Genomic DNA, 12,673 nt, shown 5'->3' with positions numbered 1-12,673 from the left:
TGCCAAATTATATAATTTAGGTGGCCTGAATTGTTTCTGCGTTCCAAAATCTTACTCAGCTCAATTACAGTTCATTCAAAATAACAACCCCTTATACAAAAACTGCAGTATTAATGATATCCATTCATCTTGACACATTAAATTATTTAGTTTATAAGTGTAGCATTCAAACAATATCCTTATTCCTCCTGTGTGTGACAATTATTCTATCTGTGGTGTTCTTCCTTGTCCTTGTGAAAGGTTATATCTTATTTTTTCCTAGCCGTTGCTGCTCTCCATCATGTCTTGGGCGGAGCTAATATCCCATTGTTGTTTCAGAAGTTCTCCATTACTCCTTCCCTGTGGTTCATTGTTTTACCACTTCAACGAAACTAAATTTTATGAAGGTGGTGTGGTTCTTGCTGCTACACAACCTATTATTGCCCGGTGCTAGTTCAGTATTGTTTTAGGATCTCTTTTCATTCATCCCAGTGGCTGGACTCTGGCTTTGCTCACATTATTTCAAGATGGCATAACCTAACTAGGATCCTAGACTATGATTCTACTGCCAACAAATGAATGGATTTTTCTCTGTGGCGCCTAAGAGGGCTCCTGTTGCATCATGGATGGTGGGTCTTGACAAATAACGAAAAATTTAGCAAACCCAGAAGGCAGTCCACAACAACAGCCTAACAACAGTGCAATGCTTGTTGCTGCACAATGGTGTGTGTGTGTGTGTGTGTGTGTGTGTGTGAGGTGACATACTGTAGGGCACAGATTAACTCATTTGAGGGGGCCAAACACAAAGTGCTTTAAGCTTCCAAAATCCTTTTCTTGATGTAGAAGGAGCTACAGGGCCTGTTAAACAAGGAGGGTGCTGTCCAATCTCAGGTGAGAATGAGTTCCACAGGCCTGGGCCCACTGCACTTGAACAGTGTTGGTTCAAGGCAAAAAATAGGTATAAAAAGGAGAATTCCTGGTTGCCTAGTTTGGGGCAAGTACTCCTTGATGAGAGAACCCCAGCAGAAATTTTAAATCACAACAAAAATATGTAGCCAAAAATGTTTTCTGTGAACTACCCTGAGACCTCTAGGTATAGGGCGGTATATAAACTCAGTTAATAATAATAATAATAATAATAATAATAATAATAATAATAATAATAATAATAAAGTAAAGCATGGAAATACAGTTTGTTAGGCCTTTAAAACAAGCCTTTCCAAGTGAGTTCCTCTTCCCCCGGCATAGGAAAAGACGACATGTTTAGTAAGTTAAAAACTGTTTAGTTACAAACACTTCAAAGGTCAGGTTTATGTGCTTTTCCATATCGGTCAAAAAGGTTGCACAGGAAGTAAAACTTAGTTTAGTTCCAAAGTGGTGAAAGTTCCTAAATTATTGGTATAGGAACTCGAGAGTGGCTTGTGAGAGCCATGTGGTCTGAGTTTGGAGCAACTAGCTCAGACCTCACATGTTGAGCTTCTCAGGTAGACTGATCAACAGGCTTGATTGCCCATTTCCTCTCAATGTAAGGGAAGTGGACATAGCTAAGCCTGGCAGGACAGCTTACTCTACGGTATTAACCCCTTTGTGTACTAATTAGTCTGAAGCATGTTGGTTTACATGAAGGTAGTTATCCCGCAGAATGCACAGCTCCTAGTATGAGCCGTGCATCTGAGCTATAGGGGACCACAGACTCACCCCAATATCTCAGTGATCAGTTTGGTGGTGATGAGTACACTAACCAAGGTGGGGTGAGAACCACCTCACCTGGGTACCATGCAACAATTAAATAATCAGTATGCATTTCCTGTATAAATGGTCTTCTGAAAGGGAAATAATCTATGAAGTCTTTTTTTTTTTACCTCCCTCCTAACTTCCTAAAAGATACTAAATATATATCTTAGGTTGAGACCTGCCTATTTCACCCAAGTTCTTGGAAAGAATCCAAAAGGATTTGGCTGAAATAAATAAAAAAGTCCAGCATCATACTGGTCATAGTTGGATTTATAACTGCTTTATTTCAAAGGTTCATCAAACAAATGTGAATGTTGTAGTTCCTTTCCTTATTAAAGCCTGTGTTTCTGTATCAAAAAGGGTGTGAAAAGGAAAGCGGATACTACTACTGCCATCATCACAGCGAGCAGTGAATCCTCTCCATCGCCCAATGAACCCAAAATCGTCAAGATCTCTCGGGAAGAACGCGAAGAGTACCTCTCAAAAAGAGACTTGCCAGACTCCCAGCAGCCACTTGAACCCATGAAAAATGCCATGCTAACAGAACCTCTGAAATACTGTAATGAGATCATTAGAGAAATGTTCTCAAAGCATCATGCAGTGTATGCTTGGCCCTTTTATAAGCCAGTAGACATTACAGCCTTGGGACTTGAAGACTATCATGATGTTATTAAGCACCCTATGGATCTTGAAACTATTAAAGTGAGTGGGGGGCGCAGGGCATAGTGAGTTCATTTGGCAACTAGTCCTGCGAATTCTTCAGATTTTGAAAATTGTATTTTGGGGTTTTTAAAGGGTTAAAAAGAAGGCAATCTCTAACAGCCACACAAGCTAGAGTATGGAACAACTGCAGGCTGGCTGTATAATATTTGCAGGGCAGGAGACGAAGTACTGGCAACCCCTATGCCAAACCTTTTCTCATACTTTCCCCCTGCTGTACCAATTGACCCCTCAGCTGCCAACCTGGAGAAGTTAGAGAGTTGTATCCATACCCTAAGTGGTTCTTTGGTAACTAGTTATTGACTGGGCTTTGGGGGAAGCAGCGAAGATTAAACTGTCCAAGGTGGAAGAACCTTTGCATTGCGATTGCTCTTAATATCCGTCATGCGTGCACTGTGTACTAGACACTGAGCAGAAGACTGGCATGATTCCTGCCAGAGGAGTTGATGTACCAGACTTGCATTGGGGAAGGAACATAGGATGATGCGAAGCTTCATTAGTCAGTCTAGCTCAGTATCGACCAGCAGCAGTTCTGAGATTTTGGACAGAGGTCTCTTCTAGCCCTACCTGGAGATTGAACCTGTGATGTTCTGCATGCAAAGCAAAGTGGTCCACCTCTGAGTGTACGATTTGACGCTCATTTGTGGGAGGAAGAGCGTCAGCAGGGGCTATTAAGAGACGGACGGCTTTTAGATAGAGCGGAGAAAGGCAGAAAGATTTTGTTAAGCGTGGTGAGCAGCAGAATGACCACCAAGGCAGAAACTGCATGTGCATTTTCAGCATGTAGTGTAATGATATTAATAATAAATAATAATAATCTGGCTGGGTTTCTCCAGCCACTCTGGGCAGCTCCCAACAGAATTAATGATAATAATAAAAAAGTGATAAAACACCAGACATTAAAAACCTCCCTAAACAAGGGCTGCCTTCAGATGTCTTCTAAAAGTCAGACAGTTGTTTATTTCTTTGACATCTGGTGGGAGGGCGTTCCACAGGGTGTGTGCCACTACCGAGAAGGCCCTCTGCCTGGTTCCCTGTCACCTCACTTCTTGCAGTGAGGGAACTGCCAGAAGGCCCTCGGAGCTGAACAATGGGGGTGGAGACGCTCTTTCGGGTATACTGTATGCTTTAATGATCACTCTGGCAACTCTCTTTCAGTTTAATATGCATTACCAACCATATTTTCCCCACTTTCTGGAACCTTCTGCAGCTAGTGCAGGAGAAATCACTCTTCCCCTATGCTATGAACACATTTGTCCACAGGTGGCAAAAAATATGCAGGATAGCCAGAATAAGAAAATTTGTTGCCAACGATCCGTTTGTGATATCTGTATCACCAGTTTATAGTTTTGAGTTCTTGTCTAGAAGCATAATAAGATGTAAACATGTATTGGTCCCTCTTTAAGTTGACTAAACAGTATATACTTAATAAGCCAAGTACTACTGTGGATGGCTGTTAGAACTTGAAATATCCTTATTTGGGCAGATATCTGGGGTTCAGGTCATAATCCCCCACATATTAAATTTATAGGATTAAAATAAATGGTGTCCGTAATTGGCATATGTTGGATATACATCCCAGAATCTGAATCTTGAGAAACCCTTCTGTTTTCCACAGAAAAAGATGGAGAATTGTGAGTACAAAGATACCCAAGAGTTTGCTGCTGATGTTAGGCTAATGTTTATGAACTGCTACAGATACAACTCTCCAGACCATGAGGTAGTAGCGATGGCAAGAAAACTCCAGGTGAGTGAATTATTGATACTAAAAAGCAGCATTTCTGAAACTCCGCCGAGAACGCAGTTCAGTGCCTTTAAGCAACTGCTGTACCTTGTTCTGCAACGGCAGAACTGTTAAAACAACCCGAAACTTCATCATGGAGGTTTGTGAGACGGCTAACTTTCTTCTGTTAAGGATGTCTTTGAGATGCTGTTTGCCAGAATTCCAGATGAACCGGCTCCCTGCAGTCCTCTGCTCTACCCCACTGCAAGAAGCACAGCGGATCTTTCTAGAGGAAGCAGCAGCGATGCCGCCTCCGAGGATTCGGAGGATGAAAGAGCAAGACGCCTTGCAGCGCTCCAGGATCAAGTGAGTGGCAATGCACACATGCAACCTAGCGGCGGTGCATGCTTGCGATTAGCAGAACGGATGGACCGCTGTATTACCTCTGTTTATTTCTCAGTGTCACAGAATAACCTGCCTAGTTCCTCACCGGCTGTAGCTGAACGAAGCAGTAAAAAATGAGGCTAACAATATTCCTGATTGCACCAAACAATTAATGTATGTTCAGGGAACCTGATGGGGGGGGGGGAAGTGTCAGCTTTGCCTTTGAGCCGGTACCAACGACTTGGCTCAACCTCTTCAGCACTTCCAGAGACCTTCCACTGCAGGGAGCAGGTCTAAGTGCAATGGACTCACAACTTAGAGCTGTGAGCACCAAACTCAGTTCCAAAAGTCTGTGGAGCACAGCAGAGTATAAATTACACAAACGACGGCTCTGAAGTATTACTTCTTTATTCTTCTACAGCTACTGCAAAACTAAAATTAAACTACTAAAGACTATCAGAGACGCTGGACTGCATGAGTGTTACAGTTGCTTGAGCAGTCACCTTATCTCTATACAGTGGTACCTCGGGTTAAGTACTTAATTCATTCCGGAGGTCCGTTCTTAACCTGAAATTGTTCCTAATCTGAAGCACCACTTTAGCTAATGGCGCCTCCCGCTGCCACCGCACAATTTCTGTTCTCATCCTGAAGCAAAGTTCTTAACCCAAGGTACTATTTCTGGGTTAGCGGAGTCCGTAACCTGAAGCGTATGTAACTCAAGGTACCACTGTACAGATAACACTCAGACTCCTACAGGCTGGAACGGAAGAAGCGATGAGCAAATTCCGCCCCCTCCTTTCTGAAACATTGTCAGCAGATTCTTGCAATGGGAGGGGTGAAATATCCACAGGAAGTACAGTGCATGTTGCTTATTCGCTGCCTCATTTCTAACCCAGAAATAGTAACTCGGGTTAAGAACTTTGCTTCAGGATGAGAACAGAAATTGTGCTCCGGCGGCGTGGTAGCAGCAGGAGGCCCCATTAGCTAAAGTGGTGCTTCAGGTTAAGAACAGTTTCAGGTTAAGAATGGACCTCCAAAACGTATTAAGTACTTAACCCAAGGTCCTACTGTAGTGTCTGGGATAATCCAGACGTGTAGGAGTCCTGGCTGTATGAAGTTCAAAGAGTGTGATAGGCACCAGATCTGGTACAATACAGCAACCATGTGGATAATGAACCACACAGAGTCAAGCCCCATTGTGTCGATCTTAAATTAAGGATCTGCCATTACGGAAATTAAGATGGGGATGTTTCAATATCTGTAACACAGTTACATTAACACTCATCAGTCGCCTCTCAATCTAAAAATTGGTTTAATCTAAATGTTATTTCCTTATGTATGACTGCTAGTGTCTGCTACTAAACAGCTTGCTTATTCCCCCATAAATGTAAACTGTAGAAAAGCAAAGCAAAAGATCAATCTTTTCTAGCTGCCTTTCTCTCTCTCTCTCTTTCTTTTAGTACAGAGTGGGGAATTCGTTATCTCTTTGATATGCTCCCTCTTTGTAGTAGGTTTCCTGCCGACTTTAAAAGATGCATGCAAATATTTTGCGTTTTAGCGCTCCCCCTCTTTCTCTTTCCTTTTCTTTTAAATAGCTTAAGGCTGTTCACCAGCAGTTGCAAGCTTTGGCTAAAACAACTTTACCCAGACTGAAGAAGAGGAAGAAAGGGAAATCTAAGAAGGAGAAAAGAAAAAACAAAGTCAGGAAGAAGTCAGGCAGTCAAAAGAAGAGAAAGATGAAGAAGCTGAAGAAGAAAATGTCTTTGAACATGTAAGATTGCTTGTGGGTGTGAAATTGTACTTGAAGCTGTTGGCACCGTAGTTAACTCGTTTTTTATTTTCTCTCTTGCAGTCATTCAAAGAAAATCAAGCAGCAAGATGAGCCAGGACACAAGTCTGAGAACGAGGATAATGCCAAGCCCATGAGTTATGATGAAAAAAGGCAGTTAAGTTTGGACATAAATAAACTCCCAGGAGAGAAGCTTGGCAGAGTGGTTTATATTATTCAGTCGAGAGAACCTTCACTGAGACACTCAAATCCCGATGAAATGGAAATAGACTTTGAAACTCTAAAAGCATCAACTTTACGGGAACTGGAGAAATACGTTATGGCTTGTTTGAGAAAAAGACCCAAGAAACATTACGGTGCGTCATGTAATGTACACGAAAACGTTAGGAGAAACTTGTGGTTTTTTCCTAGAGAATTGCTTGGATTCTTGTTCCTGATATTTATTTGCACCCCGCCCCGTTTATTTTATGCAGCAAAAAAATCAAAGGAAGCATCTGACTTTGAGAAGAAGCAAGAATTGGAAAGGAGGTTGCTGGATGTCAACGGGCAGCTCAACTCCACGAAGCAAAACACAAAACGTAGGTTGGAGCACGGAGGAAGCAGTTTAGAAATAATTGCGTGGAATTCTCAAAAGGGTGGAGATTTTGCAGCCCAATCGCACAGTTGTCGGAACCGGGAAAGGCCATAGCAGCGAGATAAACTATTGCACTGTCCTGGCCAGCAAGCCTTATAGGCATTTGTTGTTGTTGTTTAATCGTGTCCGACTCTTTGTGATCCCATGGACCAGAGCACGCCAGGCACTCCTGTCTTCCACTGCCTCCCGCAGTTTGGTCCAGTGGCGTAGCGTGGGTTGTCAGCACCCGGGGCAAGGCAAGTAATTTGCGCACCCTAACCCGTGGATTTGCGCCCCCTAACCCTAACCCCCAGATGTTGCGCCCGGTGCGGCTGGCCCCCCCTGCACCCCCCACGCTACGCCACTGGTTTGGTCAGACTCATGCTGGTAGCTTCGAGAACACTGTCCAACCATCTCGTCCTCTGTCGTCCCCTTCTCCTTGTGCCCACCATCTTTCCTAACATCAGGGTCTTTTCCAGGAAGTCTTCTCTTCTTAGACTCAGAGAGCCAGTGTGGTGTAGTGGTTAAGAGTGGTGGACTTGTAATCTGGTGAACCGGGTTCGCGTCTCCGCTCCTCCACATGCAGCTGCTGGGTGACCTTGGGCTAGTCAAACTTCTCTGAAGTCTCTCAGCCCCACTCACCTCACAGAGTGTTTGTTGTGGGGGAGGAAAGGAAAGGACAATGTTAGCCGCTTTGAGACTCCTTCAGGTAGTGATAAAGCGGGATATCAAATCCAAACTCTTCTTCTTTTTCTTCTCATGAGGTGGCCAAAGTACTGGAGCCTCAGCTTCAGGATCTGTCCTTCCAGTGTGCACTCAGGGCTGATTTCCTTCAGAATGGATAGGTTTGATCTTCTTGCAGTCCATGGGACTCTCAAGAGTCTCCTCCAGCACCATCATTCAAAAGCATCAATTCTCACCGAAGAATTGATGCTTTTGAATTACAGGCATAGGAGTGTCAATTAAGCCTAAATCTCTTATTAGTGCCTTGAACGTTGCTGCTTTCACACACACACACACACACACACACACACATGTGTACTTCCCCAAGTCCCATGTTTTGTTCAGATCTTCTCCCTGTGTTACAGCAGAAAATAATGCTGTATCAAAGACCATTGGAGGGCCAAGCCGGCTAAGTGAAAGCAGCAGCAGCAGCACCTCTTCTGACTCCGATAGCACCAGCAATGATTCCAGCTCCTCCAACGGAAGTGATTCTGAATCAGGTGCACTCATTTTCTCCGCCCCCCTTTTTTATGAATAAGCTTCTTGAAACAATGTGCCTAGTGAATCTTGCTCTGCCACTTAAACTGGGGGTGGGTCTAAACACAGGAGGAGGAGAAACGCTATAAGGAAGTCAGAAATTAGATCGAAAAAAATTTCTATGGATAACCGTGTTTTAAAATTTCCTGCTATCAGGCGCCATCTGGTGTTGCATGTTTATAGCGCATTTAAATCACTGTTTCTTTCTTAATATAGCTGAGTCCTGGGACTTTTTCCATGCCAGACTCTTAAATTGTTAACTGGGAGAGCTAAGTTTGTGATGAAGTTCTCCCTGAAGAACTGCAAGAGAGAGGACGAGGAGCAGCTTTTTTTCTGTGTGTATGTGTATTTGCAACACACACCTCCTGTCCCAATAAGAACAGGTTGCAAGAGTCGTTGCCTAAGGCACTCGTGGGTTAGAAGGACCTGAGATAGAAATGGGAGGGAATATTGTTGTTGTTGTTGTTGTTGTTGTTGTTGTTGTTGTTGTTGTTGTTGTTGTTGTTGTTAATTTATTATTTGTACCCTGCCCATCTGGCTGGGTTTCCCCAGCCACTCTGGGCAGCTTCCAACAAAGACCAAAAATACACTGAAATGTCACACATTCAAAACTTCCCTGAACAGGGCTGCCTTCAGATGTCTTCTAAATGTCAGGTAGTTATTTTTCTCTTTGACATCTGATAGGAGGGTGTTCCAGAGGGCAGGCGCCACTACCAAGAAGGCCCTCTGCCTGGTTCCCTGTAACCTCACCTCTTGCAGTGAGGGAACCGCCAGAAGGCCCTCAGCGCTGGACCTCAGTGTCCCGGCTGAACGATGGGGGTGGAGACGCTCCTTCAGGTATACTGGGCCGAGGCCATTTAGGGCTTTAAAGGTCAGCACAAACACTTTGAATTGTGCTTGGAAACGTACAGAATGACAGAGTGACAAAAGTATCAACAGCGAAAATGTATGTAATGCCAGCATGCGTATCCAAAGGCTGGATGTCTAAATTTCTACGTCTTTTACAGAAATGTGCCTGCAGCAAAATGAAAATGGGCAAAAGGATTCATTTTGCAGAGAGCAGCTTAAGGTAAACTCCCCACCCCACCCCGGCGCTTATAAAATGTCCACAAGTCTTCACTTATTCTTTTTCTTCCCCTCTGACTGTTCTTTTGCACCTCTTCCTGATATGCTAGCGCCTCTGAACGCGATAATTGCATGCTGCAGCATCCTATGCATCTGTTTACCTCTAAAGAGATGTCTGATCCTGCCTGAATCTTTTCCTCTCCCACAGTTGAGGACTACCCCCCCAATCCTTCTTAGAGTCTGGTTTTCATAGCGGTACCTTCTCTGAAATACAGATTTTTATGTACAGTGGTACCTTGGTTCTCAAACCTAATCCGTTCCGGAAGTCCGTTCCAAAACCAAGGCGCGCTTTCCCATAGAAAGTAATGCAAAATGGATTTAAAAACAAACCCCTAAAACAGTAATTTAACATGAATTTTACTATCTAATGAGAACATTGATCTGTAAAATTAAAGCAACAAGCAATGTACTGCAGTCACACAATCAATCAGTAGCTGAACTGGGTTCCACACAGTCACAAAAACAAGCAAAAAAAGAGCCGCAAAAACAAAAACACAAAATAAATAGCAAAAAGAGACAGACCTCAGCCTAATACTCAAAACAGAAGTGTGGCACTCAGATCGGAACCGTAACACTCAAAACGGAGCACGTTGGGCTTCCAAAAAAAGTTCACAAGCTGGAACACTTACTTCCGGGTTTGCAGTGTTTGGGTTCCAAGTTGTTTGACTACCAAGGCGTTTGAGAACCAATGTATCACTATACCATATGAGGACATTTGCTAAGCTTCACTTTTGCACAAAAGAGGAATTTCAGGGCAGGATGTGTAAAAAAATAAAAATTGCAAATTGACTATAACATTAAAACAAGACAAGATCAAAATGGCATAATAAAATTTGAAATAATCGATTAAAAAAAATTGTGGGCTAAAACCATAAATATAAAAGGACTGAAACCATAAATATAAAAAGCCTCGGCAAGTAAAAGTCTTTAAGCCAACACGAAAAAGGTCTTAGTTCTTTCAGGAGGGTTTCCCAAATCTGGGGCATCACTCCTGGAAAGGCTCTCTCCATCACAGATGCATAATGCACTTCTCCTACAGATGGGACCCCATTTGTGATGTGCTGGCAACTCCCCATTTACATGGGGACCACGTTCCAAGGCACCACCTGGGCCAGCCTGATCTGTCCCTCCCCTTTCAGGCACCAAAAATGGAAGGCGTGTGCCAATCGCGTGCAAATGGGGAGAAGCCTGTACAGGACTCGGTCAGTGAGTAAGATGGTGTAAATTTTTGTTGTTGTTGTTTAGTTGTTTAGTCGTGTCCAACTCTTCGTGACCCCATGGACCAGAGCACGCCAGGCACTCCTGTCTTCCACTGCCTCCCGCAGTTTGGTCAGACTCATGTTGGTAGCTTCGAGAACACTGTGCAACCATCTTGTCCTCTGTTGTTCCCTTCTTCTTGTGCTCTCAATCTTTCCCAACATCAGGGTCTTTTCCAGGGAGTCTTCTCTTCTCATGAGGTGGCCAAAGTACTGGAGCCTCAGCTTCAGGATCTGTCCTTCCAGTGAGCACTCAGGGCTGATTTCCTTCAGAATGGATAGGTTTGCTCTTCTTGCAGTCCCTGGGACTCTCAAGAGTCTCCTCCAATACCATAATTCAAAAGTATCAAGTTTTCAGCGATCAGCTTTCTTTATGGTCCAGCTCTCACTTCCATACATCACTACTGGGAAAACCATAGCTTTAACTATACGGACCTTTGTTGGTGTAAATAGCCCTGTTGAATTCTTCCCTAGATGCCTCTACTATATCCAAGGATGTCCTGCGCTATTGTCCCCCAGATACGGAACACTTCGCCCACCAGCATGCAGTTTCAGAGATCCACGGAAATGAGGATCACTCACCAGACGCTGCAGCATACCCCTCTGAAACCACGAGAACAAAGCATCATCTCTCCTCCAGGTAGGTCTTCTCGGAAAACGGGGCAATTCACAAAAGATGCTCCCCGGTGACTTTTGTAGGGCCATGGCTTGGCTTTCCGCACAAACATGTACTCCGGGGAGGAAGATTGATATATGCACATAGCTTTTAAGTGGTCCCTGTTCCCTTGTGGAATTCCGTGAGCGGTACCCTGGGTTTCATTTCCTTTTGGGTGAGAGAGCGTGGGAGACATGGTGAGGTTTTTTTTTATAATAGTTGCTTTATTTACAAGTTGCTTAGAAGCGGAGGCATGGATTTCAGTATAAGCATCAGTTGCCAGCTGAGAACCTACTGATGTGTTGTGTGTTCTGGTAATACAAGTTTAAACAGTAACATAACTTCAGAAGAAGCATCAGCTGCCGTTAAGGAAAACTTAAGATTTGTTTTGTCAAAGCCTGAATTTCTATCTAGAATTGGCCAGAGTGACAGGCCCATTCACAGTAATCATGGCAAATCTGCAACGTAGATTTAGTGCTTCCCAGAAGGCCAGAACCTTTCAATTGTACGTCACCCAGCAAGCAGTCAGTCCCCTCTTCACAATCCCATGAGTTTCAACCCAGGCTGCATGGACACCATCCTAAAAGTTTAGAGATCAGTTTTTATTGTCGCCCGTGGCTGTGTACATGCTCAAAGAAAAACTGTTTGCTATTTGTGGTGGGAGGCTGCGGCCTTGGCAAAGATCTGCGCCGGGTGACAATTCGTTACGGGATTAAATTTAAGGTGTTCCTATTGCTATGTATGGCAATACTCTTAAGAGCTTGGGGCCAGTTTACTTAAAGTGTGGGTAGGCAAACTAAGGCCCGGGGGCCGAATCCAGCCCTTTCGCCTTCTAAATCCAGCCTGCGGACGGTCCAGGAATCAGCGTGTTTTTACATGAGTAGAAGGTGTCCTTTTATTTAAAATGCATCTCTGGGTTATTTGAGGGGCATAGAAATTCATTTCCTCCAAAAAATATAGTCCGCCCCCCCCCAAGGTCTGAGGGACCGTGGACTGGCCCCCTACTGAAAAAGTTTGCTGACCCCAGACTTAAAGGATCATCTTACCCCAAATGTGTCCATTTGACCATTTTGATTTGTGGAACTGGTACTTTTCCAAGTGGCACCTCATGTTTGTTCGGCCCTTGCAAGACATCCGTATTTTAGCACCTCTCGAACTCTCTGCGTATTAAGATTAGCTTTATTGACTTTATTTTATTTTTTGCCTATTAAATCTGTTTTGTTTAGGCAAGCCTACCTCATATATAGTGGTGTTATATATTATTTGCTTTTAAAATGGCTATTCCCCCCCCCCATACTTTTATATCATACATTATCTAGGGTTGCCATGCTTCCGGAATTTCCCAGACACAGCCAGGATTTGGCCATTGGAAACAGTGCCCGGGCAAAAATGGCTGTAGTTCATCTGGGGAAATTCGGACGTATAGCAGTCCTGT

At 43.8% G+C, this 12,673-nt stretch overlaps 1 protein-coding gene across 17 annotated transcripts in view; it reads left to right on the top strand.

The window, feature by feature from the left end:
• The window catches only part of BRDT (bromodomain testis associated), a 64,877-nt gene that overhangs the window by 38,325 nt on the left and 13,879 nt on the right, over positions 1-12,673 (top strand). For 9 of the 17 annotated variants that reach the window (XM_083620582.1, XM_083620572.1, XM_083620588.1 and 6 more), the window contains 9 exons: positions 2,074-2,415; positions 4,052-4,180; positions 4,349-4,522; positions 6,136-6,311; positions 6,393-6,685; positions 6,803-6,907; positions 8,031-8,165; positions 9,210-9,271; positions 11,058-11,223. In XM_083620582.1, coding sequence (XP_083476708.1) covers positions 2,074-2,415; positions 4,052-4,180; positions 4,349-4,522; positions 6,136-6,311; positions 6,393-6,685; positions 6,803-6,907; positions 8,031-8,165; positions 9,210-9,271; positions 11,058-11,223 — 1,582 coding nt within the window. The remainder of the gene's footprint in view (positions 1-2,073; positions 2,416-4,051; positions 4,181-4,348; positions 4,523-6,135; positions 6,312-6,392; positions 6,686-6,802; positions 6,908-8,030; positions 8,166-9,209; positions 9,272-11,057; positions 11,224-12,673) is intronic. The other 8 variants (XM_083620583.1, XM_083620581.1, XM_083620577.1 and 5 more) reach the window with 4 other exon arrangements.

This window comes from Podarcis filfolensis (assembly GCF_964270895.1).
Source record: "Podarcis filfolensis genome assembly, chromosome: 6".
Lineage (NCBI taxonomy): Eukaryota > Metazoa > Chordata > Lepidosauria > Squamata > Lacertidae > Podarcis > Podarcis filfolensis.
The sequence above is the reverse complement of the archived record's forward strand: the minus strand, read 5'-3'. Positions and strand labels throughout refer to the sequence as shown.